A 13,431-nucleotide genomic window follows, 5' to 3' on the forward strand; every position below is an offset into this window, starting at 1 on the left:
CTGCCGCTTTCTTTTGTCTTTTGAGATCTCCGATTTCCCTAAGGATCCTGTCATTAGTTTCATCCTGCCGCTGCATACGATCCTTCATCTGCAAAATCAAAGTAAATACATCACTAGTACTAGGAGCAGAAGAATTCATAGCAGAAGAAGATGGAGGTTTAGAGAAAGTAGGAGTTGGTCTCTTCTCAGCATTTTTTTGAGATCCTGCCGGTGGTGGAGGCAAAGGCAGAGTGTTCTGAGACGAGGTGACTGCAGACATCGGCGTGGATGTATTCTTCAATGATGAAGCCATGTAACTCTTTGAAATGATTTCGAACAGAAAGTTTTCTTATGAATGAAGCACCAATTGCCCCACGGTGGGCGCCAAACTGTTTTGGTCAAAAATCACATAAGGATAATGCAACCAAACTCTAGGTAAACGGGGAATGATGCTTGGTTTGTTGAAAAAGTAAAGGATCACTTTAGTGAGAAATATGCAAGCGACACAAGGATTTATACGAGGAAAAAGCCCTTGATCAATGAATGATCTCCGGCATAAAAAACCTCGGGTGATGGCAACTACCGATCACCAAACTTCAATATAACAAAAAATGGTTACAACTTCGGATGATAATGAGCTGAGTACAAGGATCACTATAGTATCGAGTGTCTAAGCGTGTGAGAAATGTGTTGTGTGTCTTCCGAATGGGGAAGAGTGTTATATATACAAGTGTGAGTGACCTATTTTAGGTAAATAGACTAACAATCAGCTCATTACCCCTTTAGAAATAAAAGTAAATCTAGCCTAAATTATCGCCCTTAAATCATGCCGAGTTTCCATATCCTCTACAACGTTCATCTCTGATTAAGCATATGCCAAAGTTGTAAAGACGCGTCCCTTGTTTGCGATGCTAAGAGCGGATCCTGCTAGACATTCCTACAAGATAACATTAAATTCAATGAAAACAACTGTTAGCATGAGGATCACTATGATGGTCCGTGATCCTGATCCTGGAACTCTGCTGAGGATCACTATCTGCCAAAGAAACAAGGATCACTGGTTAGGATCACATGTAAGGATCATGTGTTATAAAAATCCAGCCCTAACAATTTCTATATCAGAATGGTATGTGTTCTATCTCTCTTAAATATATTTGAATTCGTTTATTATCTTGAACCCAATACTGACTTAGGCATCGGAGGGGTGTTAGCTAAGCTAACACCCACCTTAGTTTAAGGTTGTTTTGCAGAATATGTGTCAGGATATAGCTCCAGGATATACGCTCAGGATATTTCGGAAGATTAGAGGATTGGCCCCCTCTCTCACGTTTAAGGGATCCTCATCCCTTCAAAGGTTTAAAGGTATTCACCTTTCTTTCGAGTTGGGTTTGAACACCCAGCCTGGAGCGCAAGTCATCTGGGGATAGTTCAAGGTAACGGGACCAGTTCATGTAAAAGTGGTTGACAATTTCGTTACTATTGGCTATATCCTGGATTCTAAAGGTATATGAGGATTGATCACCCTCTCTCACGAAAGGGTATTTTCATACCCTCTAAGGTTTAAAGGTTTTCACCTTTCTAAGACTTGGAGTTTATACACTCTCGCCTGTAGCACATGAAAACCAGGGTTTATCCCCAGGATATGAGGGTTTATCCCCAGCATATTGAGGGTTTATCCCCAGCATATTGAGGGTTTATCCCCAGCATATTAAGAGTTTATCCCAGGATATCAGGGGTGATCCCTGGATATTCAGGATCTATTCAGTAAAGCTAAAGTATGACTGTATCTACACTCCTATGTTAAAAACAGGGGACATATATCATACAATTTAAAGGATGGATCCAAGTTTGTAAGTGTGCACTGGGGACATTTCTATGGTGGAAAATCAGAGCTGATTCCTTAGGGAATTCCTGGTATGATCTCTCCTTTTTATTTGGATAACTTACAGATTGTGTGTCAGTATCCTGATCAGGATATCTTTCAGGATACATTTACAATGTGTTCCCAAAAATGTCCAGACAAAATTATCTTTGCAAGTAAAATTCGTGTAATGAAAATATAACAACAGAAATAAAGCCAAAAAATGGTTATATTATTAACATACCATAAAGTTGTGCTCTTGGTTTCACCTCAAACCAAGGACTATCCACCAAGAGCACAAATAGTTCCTAGCCATATTTACTTAACAATTGAAGGCTTCGTCTTGGAACCCAAGATACCTCCACCTTCAATTGTTAAAAGTGTTCAAAATAAACTATACTAACTGATGACCAAGGGCTTCGTTCAGGATCCCTCCACCTTTGGCCATCATATTGTCTAAGTGCAGGAAAGTAAATTGTTTTAAAGACAAGAAAAGTAAATTGTTCGAAGGACCACAACCATCAAGTCTAAAAAAGTGGGCTCTGGCCTAAGCATCAACATCCATCATCCCCCACTCAAATGCCCTCACACAGTGGCGTCTTCACTAGCCTTCTTCGTCTTCTCAGCTTCAGCATCCTGAGCAGCATCCTCACCAGCATCCGCCTCAGCATCCTTCTTGGCTCCAGCCTGGTCCACCACCTCTGCCGACTTAGAGGATTCACCAGCTTCAGCAGGAAGAGGCACAGCCTTGCCTTCAAGCTCCTTCAGCTTTGCCACCCAAGAGTTAACTGGCCAAGATGGGCACACAAGGCCCGTCTCCTTGGCCTCATAAGCCATCTTGATGCGGGCTTGCAGCAGGGAGACTATAGCAGAAGCCTTGATTCCTTCTCGGAATGAGACCATGGCTTGTTCATGATCCATTTGCACGGTGGCCAGTTTGAGCTCGGCATCCTGGGTGACCTTTTTCAGCTTATCCTTATAGTGCCGACTCTTCGCTTCAGCAATGGCACCTTGGTCGGCAACGGTAGTTTCAAGCTGCTTAATCCTGGCTTCGTAGAGTGCAACAGTACCACAAGCATCGTTGTAAAGGTGGACCAGATGCTGGAGGCCCTGCACATCAAATTTCAGGTATGATTCAATATATATTGATCAGGACATCCTGTCAGGATGTCCTACCAGGATATATGTGCAGGATATATATGCAGGATATAGTCACAGGGTATTACCTTGTTGAGGAAGAATGTCATCGGCTCCAAGGAGTCGGTAAAGCTGAGATCATCGTAGGAGAATCCTTCGGAGCCTGGGGCACTAACTTCAGAGCCCTTCCTCTTTTTTGTGGTGGAAGCACGGGTCCTCGGATTAGCCTTGGGAGCCGGAAGCGGCTTGGAGCTGGTGGCAGCAGGGGTCTCTTTCTTGACCATGACTGGAGTAGGGTAACTGTCAAGCTCGTCAAGATCAAGGAGGATTGGAACTTTGCTGGAATCTACATACAGGGAGTAAAATTCTTTCCTAAATATTTCAAATAAAAGCATGTATGCAGGATATCGAACAGGATCCTTACCAGACATGTTTACACTGGAAAGAGGGCTTGGAGATGGTGGAGACGGGTTAAAACTTCTTTCAGCTTTGGGAAGGAGTCTGATAGTGTCAATCCTTTTCTGTGAATCTGCAAGGGGAGGTGCTAGCTTCCTAAAATCAGCTGCATACAAAACAGTAAAAAGAAAGTTGATCAGTTCAGGATATGGAACAGGATACAAGACAGGATCATCCTAAAGCCCTAAATCCTACCCTTTCTCAACCACTGCGCTGGATATTTCGTTCCACCAGGGATTGAGTCTCTTTTTACAAAGAAGAACTTGGACTTCCATTCCTCCTCATTCCTGGTGGCACGAAGTATCAGTGGGTCGCCGGAGGTAGAATAGAACAAAAATCGGCAAGAACCATGGCATCTAAGCCGATATGCTAAGGGGAGGTCATGAATAGAAAGGTCAGGAATATGGTTGTTCTTGATTTGGTCAAGAACAAGCAGGACTCGCCATAGCATTGGCATTGTTTGACTGAAACAGATTTTTGTGGTATCAAAGAACTCGGTGATGAAGTCGAGAAACGGAAATTATAACCCTAAGGTAAAAGGAAAAGCATTAAAGCATATCCACTCGTCGGAAACCATATCTGATCGGATTTCCCGATCAAAAGGCCGGAACACCGTCCCTTTCGGGAAGATGCCGGAGGTTTTAAGGGCTGACAAATGTGCGCTGTCGAATGTGCATATTTCCTTCTCCGGATGTTGGAGAATATTTTGGTGAATGAACGAGGGAGCAGAGTCACCGGAGCTTGATCTTGTCTGTCTCGCCATATCTTCGCCGGAATAGTATAGAGGAAAGGAATGAGAAGAGAGAGAGAAGATTTTTACCTTTTTTCTTCTTGATGAAGATTAAATGGGGGTAAACATGAGAAGATATAGGGAAGTAACGAGTAGAAATAGGCTGCACGGTTACAAGTGGTCACATCAGGTCTTATCTCTTAATTATCTTGGTTATCGTGAAAAATGTAACCGTTAGGACTCAGGATCCTTAACGACAACATTTTTGGGGACAATTGTTATGGGTAAAATTCTGAGCCCATATCCTGGGAAATATCTTGAGTTATATCTTGATTGTATGATATCTGCTCATATCCGGGATGCTCATTCAGGATATTGGTAACATCTTAAATGGTATCCTCAGGATTACTAATGGGTTATGTGCAGGAGTACGCGTCCAGATGAAGCAACGTTCACAAAGACCCTTTCTCCGGGAGACTCGGTCCAAGTCGTTCAAATGAAGACGTTGAAGCCGCATTACTCGGTCTACAACGTTCACAATGGAATATTCGGAGCATCCCATATTTGTAGGAATTTTTGTTTGTATTTCGTTACTATAAATAGGTGGGTATATCAGATCGAATAGGACATCACAGCTACACTCACTACACTCTCACACTTGTTCTCTCGCAACTTTTACTTTCACACAAAGCATTGTAACACTTAGCGATCTGGTCAATATCTTGCATTGTATCCTGAAGTTTGAAGTAATAAGAAGAACTAGGCAGCTGCGATTGTCAGCTCCTGAGGTTTTATGCCGGCGATCTAAATTGATCAAGGGCTTTCCTCGTACATCTCGTGTCATTTCCTTTACTTTTTGCTCATAGTTTGATCGTAGATACAGCTCAATATCCTGATCCGTATCCTGAAAACTGTTTTTACAAACAACATAACAAGCGTATTTCCGGTACACTCTTTGGCACACTACCTCACTTAACTAATTTGCTCACTTAATTACTTCGGTAATTTTTGACCAAAACAATGGTGACGAACTTAGCGAGACGGATCGCCTCGCTGGCTCAATATACGTCCTCCAATGCTCCTGAGGACTGGTACTCATTGTGATTGATGGGGTTCTTCTATGTGACGGCCCGGCTTCGTGGTCATGCCCAGTGACGGGAGCCTTGCCTCTTCCCCTTCTAAATCTCGACGGCATGATTAATCCTGTCAACATAAGCAAAAATAACAACAAAGAAATATATAAACAATGAAAATAAACAAATCAGGATTTGTCCTAAGTTCTTTGTCTAGACTCGAAAATCGAGGAATGTGCAATTGTGTCATTGAGATTAAACACAAAAGGCTAGTTTTTAATTCACTCAATGTTGGCTCTGATACCAACCTGTCACACCCCGATATTTCCACGTATTACCGGTGGGTCTGGTGGAGAGTATCGTGACGTAGTTGATATCATCATAGTCAAAAAACACAATTTTAAATGCACAGCGGAAGCAAAAGCTAGATATATTTCAACCGAAAAAAATGTAATATCAAGTATTACAAAAATGGCTGAAAAAGATCCACAGGCGGATCAAATAAAAAGGAAACATTGTTCAACAGACTTCAAAGGCATCTAAGCTTGCAAGACTTTTATTTGATGCTAGGAGAGGCCAGACTATTCCGATTAGTACCTGCACTTAGCCTTTTTGAGAAAATACGTCAGTTTACACTGGTAAATACAATTAACTGACTCATTTTGAAAATGTTTAAGAAATTTCATTTGAATGCACATGGCACAAAACTTTTTATAACTTGGGATAATTATTTATATATAAACTTGTAAAAGAATTTACATGTTTCTTATACGTTCAGTAGCCCGGGTTGACACCGGGTTAAAGATTAATAGACACACCACATGATATAGTCCCGTGGTGAGTTATTCTCGAAACCGGCGGTTATATCTTTTTATTTATAAATGTACTGGCGGGTGTATGCCTACACCCCGTGCTAAGGTCGTGGCCATTCCTATGAATGATGCCAAGGATATCCGGGACATGGTTATTTACCCCCCAAAGGCTTTAAGCAACAAAACAATTTAAACGGGTCATTTCAATAAATTAACCTTCATATGATTAAAAATTCAATGCCTGACCAAGCGGTATTTTATATACCGTACCCCAAGCCCGTATAAGGGAAAATAAGTTAAGAGTATTTACATGACCAAGTACAATTTACAAACACCAAGTGCAAGTAGCTTTTACCGGGTCTCCTAATCTGGAACGAAGGTTTTTAATAACCTATTAGATTCTTAACGGGTCTTTAATTAAGCCTAAACTTAAACCGGTTAGTTTTAAAGGAAGATATGCGGTTCAAACGCACGATTAAGCGAAGACCAGAATAGAATGTGATTTAGATCCGACAAGTTTGAATACTTGTATAATATGGGTAAGCTAAACACATTCTGGATTTTGAGACAAAAATGATAAGGTTTGACCCGTTTCGGTCAATTTATGCAAACTAGTTACATAAACCGAACCGAATGCGAAAAAATGCGTAATGGGTAACCATAACAGTCATATACAGGTTTCCTGAGTTAATATGCGTAACGGGTAAAAACTGAGATGTTGGATAATACACTCATTCCCTATCACCTTAAGTCCCATCTTATACCGAATACTTACCTGAGAGGTAACGGGGTATTAGTTGATAGCGCTATTAGGCTTAGCAACCTAACACCGTACCTGAGAGGACGGGCGCGAACTAATGACCTTAATCATGACCAATGCTTAGATAGGGGGCACTGGGGACGAGCAAAACAATCTGGAGCCATCTTGTACGGTACTCGAGTTATTATCAACATTACTTTCGGAATTGTTATTAAACTGGATTAAACACTTGGTAACCAAACGTTTTCGTAAAACTGTGAACTCACCAGCATTGTCTGATACACTTGTTTTCATGCTCGCAGGTTATAAATAAGTGTGGATGTGGAACTTGCTGTCTGGGAGGCTAGAGTGGTCATGGGTCGTGATACATGGAAACACGAGAAAAGTTTAATAAACACCGTACACCGGGTTTACGAAATACGTAACTGACAATTTATGCTTCCGCTGAACACATTGAGTTATACTTCATGTAATGTAACACTTTGTTTTAATGAATGGAAGTTCCTAATTTAAGTCTTGCATGAGTTCAATATGATTGGTGGCTAGATCCTGGCACGTCACACGCCTCGCGGGGGTTTCCGCTTGGGGTATTTTTGGGGGTGTGACATGTATAGTTCCACCAAACATGCGTTATTATTGATGTTAACATGCGTTATTATTATTGATGTATAGTACTGGCTGGTTTTTTAACATGCGTTATTATTGATGTTAACATGCGTGAATGAGTGACTGTTTGTCTTGTTTTAGAGCTCTTGTTTTTTTGGTCATTTCAAAATGTGCAGAGGAAAGATTGAATATTACTAAGGTAGCTTCATCATGTGTTCCCGTTATAGGAATGGAATTTAGTTCCATAGAGCAAGCATATGTTTTTTTATCAGACATATGCCAAGAAGGCAGGGTTCTCTGCTCGAAAAGGAGGTGAACATCATAGTGGTGGTATTATCAAGACTAAATACTTTGTGTGTTCAAAAGAGGGGCATAAACCACTGGCTTTTGATGATCCTTATTCGAAGTTGTCTAAGTCGTATAAAAGTAGGAACAGACCGACTATTCGAACCGGGTGTAAAGCACAAATTAAGCTTTGTTCGACGGATGGGGTGTTGTATAAGGTTGATAAGTTTGTTCAAGCGCATAATCATTCATTTGTGTGCCCCAAAGATATGCATTTATTACCGGCTTATAGGCATCTTTCCGAAACACAAGAAGAGATGATATGGGACCTTGGTACATTAAATCTTGGGCCAGTGAAAGCCTTCAATATAATGAGACAAAGATACGGAGGTTTTGAAAATGTTGGCGCAACTAAAGACGACTTCAAGAATTTTAGAGCTAGGATACATAGCTATATAGGAGAGTATGATGCAGATATGGTTATCAATAGGTTGACCGATAAAAAGCAGTTTATGGTTGATTATTCATTTGTACATTCAGTCGACGAAAACAAGCAATTAATTGGCCTGTTCTGGGCTGATGGTTTGTGCAAACGTAACTATGCTGAGTTTGGAGATGTCATATCGTTTGATGCTACGTTCAAAACCAACAAGTTAGTCTTCACTTTAATGTTTTAACTTTTAATTTTTTTTTGTATAATTTTGTTGTTTTTTTATTCAATTTGTTTCATCATTTTGAAGGTATAAGATGGTTTTTGTACCCTTTACTGGTATTGATAACCACTGTCGGAATGTGACGCTTGGAGCCGGGTTGCTAGCATCCGAAAGCATTGAATCATACAAATGGCTATTACAATCATTTTTGGACTCATTTGGTAAGCAGCCGAAGGTGGTCGTCACTGATCAGGACCCGGCGATGAAACAAGCTATCGAGGTTGTGTTCGACAAGAGTAGGCACAAATTATGTATGTGGCACATAATGAAGAAAGTTGCCGATAAGGTTAGACACAACTACAACACGCGTGATTACAATTAACACATGCATAATAACTATAAAGATTTCTGATTTTTATATGCATTTTTACAAAAAGTTCATCATGCGTGATTACAAGTAAACTCTGTTTTTTTTTGTTTTACAAAAAGCGTGAATAATTATATAGATTTCTGATTTATGTTCATTCCAATCCTTTTTTTTAATATGTGGGACACGAGTTATGTAACAATGCAGACTTCAAGAGACATATGTGTGACATTGTGTGGACTGATTCGATTGCGCCAGAAACGTTTGAGAGAGAATGGAAACTGATAATGATTGAATTCGTTCTAACCGAGAATAAATGGGTTGACGATATGTTTGGCATGAGATCTTTGTGGATTCCAGCTTTCTATCATCATGAGCCTATGTCTAGGCTCATGCGGACCACCTCCAGATCAGAGAGCGAAAACCATTTTTTCTGTCAGGTGGCGAATTCTCAACTTACCCTTGTTGAGGTTTTTAACCATTTTGATGGTGCAATGGATGTGCAAAGATTCAACCATTGGAAAAATGACCATATTTCTAGAAACACAACCCCAGATAACTGGTCTGAAACTACCTTAGAGGAAGATGCTATGAAAATTTACACCAGGTCCATCTTTGCTGATCAACAGGCAGAGTTATATGGCACACTGTCTGAGAGCCTTCCTATGGAGACTAAAATCGAGGAACCATTTTTGAAGATAAGCATGAAAGATTTCAAAGCCCACGGTGACGGTTAGAGGTAACAGTACTAAGACCAGCTAACATGCGTGATTACATAACAACCTACGTTTTTCTTTGATTTTGAACTTTCATTTTTTTATTTAGGTTTGTTTCAAGAAGGGGGAGGATGTAATTGCATCATGTAGTTGTCGCAGGTTTGAACAATATAGATTGTTGTGCAAACATATATACTTTGTGTTCAAGATGTTCAAAGAGAAATAAATTCCCAACAAGTATGTTATGAGAAGATGGACCAAAGATGTGGTACCGAATGATCTAAATAACACATTTGATTTAAATGTTGATGATACTGATGGGCATAAAAAGGCCAAGGAGGTTGCGTATGAGATAATGCAGACCGGAGAGTATCTTATTGGTAATTTGATGAGAGATTTTGATCATCTAGTTATAGTCAGGGATCTGATGAGGGAGATGAAAGAAATGGTTGATGAACTTCGCATAACCAAGCCTATTAACCCTAAGTTTGATAGATATTCAAGGTTAATCGGTTATGAGAAACCGAACACTGATGCTCCACCTACAGTCCGTGTGCCAACCGGTATTAGGAACAAAGGACGCGGTTCACACAAGCGGATCAAATCAAAAAAAGAAAAGATGATTAGTCTAAAAGGCAAGAGAAGTCGGACATGCAGTGTTTGCAATACCAAAGGTGATGATATCCGAACTTGTTCAGTTTTAAAGGGTTAAGCTAGTGCTGCCGAATGCCGATAAGAAGGGGAATAAAAGAACAGTTGTTTAGTTAGAGACTGATCCTGGTTTAGTAGACGAAGAGGACGAGGAGGCAGAAACTAGTGAGGGAGAGGAAAAGTATGAGGAGGTTGACGAAGCAGATGATAGTGATTCTGAAGATGATTGTGATTCTGAATGGGAAGAGCTAAACGACGATGACGAGTAATTTTTGAACCACAATTGCATACATTTAAACATGGGTTTTTTCATGCCTTTATTAAGAAACAACTTTATGTGATTTGTGATCTTGACATTTTAACATGCGTGATTTTAATACCATTTAATATGTTTACCCTGCCATGCGTGATTCAGTATACCATCTCAACTGACCCTTTTTTACCCCGTGATAACAAGCCAGAATGTTTTCAATATGCAGATGCGTTATTTTACTATATTGGACCTTAACCTAAATTCATAAATATACAAGACTAACTCAAATGACCATTTAACACCCCTTTAACATTTTGTATAACCTGTGGTAACCCCTGTTCACAGCTATTTCAACCAAAAACATACCAAACATAGATTGTTTTTTCATAACTAGCGTCTTTAAATTTAACATGCGTGATAATATTTAACATGCCTTTTTCATATAATAACGCCAAAACACCATACACAGATGCCTGAAAAGGTATCAAAACATGTTAAAAGTAAGCCTACATGATTTTTCTAAATGTATCCACATAACAGTTTCGATTGCCAAAAACCACCATAGTTGTAAGTTTTCAAAATACCAACATTATAACACCCCCAAAAATCAACCAAAAATGTTGATTAAATAGACATACCACCTACTTCGATGTGAATAACTTCCCAAGCTCCTTGTCACTGGTCTCCATCTTCTCTTGCACCGTCTCCACTGCATCCTTGAGATATGAGTAAACCAAGTGATCAGCAGATGCCTGATCCCTCATGTGCTTTATGCCGTTGTCCCTCAACGAAGATTTTGGTTCTTCAAGTAGTTTTCCCCAGACTTCTTGGTTCATCTTCTGCTGTTCAAGGACCTTCCTCTGCACATCAAAAATACTGTTAGTAGAGTTTACATCAGATGCAAGCTCTGTCAACGTGCGGCTGTAGAGGAGCTCCTTGATGGCTTCGCTTGCCGGATCAGTAGACAATTATGTTACTTGATGAAAGTTGTTAATTTTTTGCAAAAATCTAATATGGGGAATCAAATATGTATGAAGGATGTGATTTAATATGGTAGTTGTGGGAGATTTGGTAAGTAAAATTAAATATCTCACATAATTACCAGTCATGTCGATTTGGAAGGCTATTTGTAGGTTTCATTATTATTAGGATTATTTATATTTTAGATCAACTTGCAACTTGCATTTTGTTTAATATTTTTAAGAAAGTTCAGTATCTTACATATTTCACATACAGGACCTGCGTGATTAAGTTAAAAAAAATTCACATACAGGTCGTGCGTAATTATTTGTACATGTGTGATTAAGTAAAAGAAATTCACATATAGGACGTGCGTTATTATTGAACACCCCATTTTTGTAACTTGAGTACTTTTTATAAATATCTGTACTGGACCAAGAAAACTCCAAAAAACATCGACAATGATTTCTGAACCATACAGTTATCATGCTTAATAATTTTAGATGTCCTCTTATTTGGTATTTCCTTTTACATATCATTGAAAGTGCATTCAAATATTACCTTAAAGATGGCAGATTCCTGTAATTCATCTTCTGGTTCTTCTTCATCAACAGGTATGAGGGTTTATCTCTAAAAGATAATCAAGGAACAAATTGCTGAAGACAAGTCTTGTAAAGACTTGTTGGAAACTAATATTTCTAGGGCCAGAGAGAACATGAAGAGGTGAGAAGAGATATTCAATTTGATGTCTGGTATGAAAGAGTCAAGTGTCCGAGAGGTGGCTATGATGTTTATGGTTGATCTAGGAGAGCGGGATGAGAAACAATTAAAGGAGCTTGCGGATGCAATAACCGTCTTAAGATGCTCTATGGACACGAAGATCAAGTTTTTGGGGTCCTTTTTCTGATGGGTGCAAGCATGTGTGTTTGTATTATGTATCATTTTCATCTGGGTAGTGAAACCATGTGGCTTTTCTGTTTATCTAAGTGTTTTTCTTGTATTAAATTTGTGTTTGAATAAGGAAATATTCCCATTGTGTTTACAATTTTCATGTTATCTGATAACAAAGTTTATGAGTAATCAGCAAAATTAAAAAATAAAAATAAAATTGAAAAAGGAACATGTCAAATATGTTTGTAACAATGTAGTTCTACGACGTAGCATTTTGTTTCACTTTGTCAAGTTTGAAGAACTGATCCAGTCGGTCCCTAATTTTGTTATCTAGATCGCGCAAAACATCTATCGTGCTTGCGGTCTTCGCAAATTCCTTAGCTTTGTCATACACTTCTTTCCTTATAAGATTGTAGTCGGACAATACAATCTTACTAAGATACCGGTACCGCAAGAATCGAAGTTGTGAATCTTGAATGGTCTTTTTATCTTCGTTCACAAACCCAGGATTCCATGGTGATCTGCCTTTGTACGTCTCCATATGTCTCATAGTGAAGACACCACAGTCAACTCCGTTTTGAAGAGTTCTCCAATCCATTTCCTTTCATATTATGCTTGCTATTTCCTAGTTTGTTATCCACTCTTTTCGTCGTATCTTGTCTTTTAGCTATAGAACTAGAACTCTTCGCTATAATCACGATAAAAAATCATATTAGTACCTACTCATTATAATATATAGTCGTTTTTTTATATAAAGCTAAGTATTCAAGAATTACCAGCTTTTCGGGGCGCCCACGGTAGCGTTTGCTAAACGATTCCTTAAACCTAGAGTTATCAATTAACTCAATTTCGCCATTTTTCAAGTGAAAGCATAGGCACCAGAAATGATCAGATAGTAGTACTGGAATGAAGATAAGATCCACTGTGTCAACTTTCTTGACCTCATACTTACACAGTATATCGTCTAGGCTTGGTGCAAATACTTTCAATCGATCATTTTCATTGTATTTTGGCCCATACATTACGTCAGGCTGCAAAAATTATGGTCATTTTTTTCATTAAACTCTATTTGTCCATTAAGCTTAAACAGACGTGATTATCATATAGCATGCTTGGTTAACCTTAAACATGTGTGCATTAACTTTCAACATGCGTGATTATCATATAACTTGCGTGATTACAATTCAATATGTGTGATTTAACATGGTAAGATACATACATGCGTGATTATTATGGAAAAA

General features: G+C 39.1%; 1 protein-coding gene across 1 annotated transcript; it reads left to right on the forward strand.

The window, feature by feature from the left end:
• Positions 1-7,671: 7,671 nt before the first annotated feature.
• Positions 7,672-9,456, forward strand: LOC110900719 (protein FAR1-RELATED SEQUENCE 5-like). Its single transcript, XM_022147589.1, has 3 exons — positions 7,672-8,351; positions 8,440-8,663; positions 8,927-9,456. Exons 1-3 carry the CDS (start codon positions 7,672-7,674, stop codon positions 9,454-9,456), a joined length of 1,434 nt encoding a protein of 477 aa, XP_022003281.1.
• The last annotated feature ends 3,975 nt before the right edge of the window (positions 9,457-13,431 follow it).

This window comes from Helianthus annuus, chromosome 13 (assembly GCF_002127325.2).
Source record: "Helianthus annuus cultivar XRQ/B chromosome 13, HanXRQr2.0-SUNRISE, whole genome shotgun sequence".
NCBI classification, from domain to species: Eukaryota; Viridiplantae; Streptophyta; class Magnoliopsida; order Asterales; family Asteraceae; genus Helianthus; species Helianthus annuus.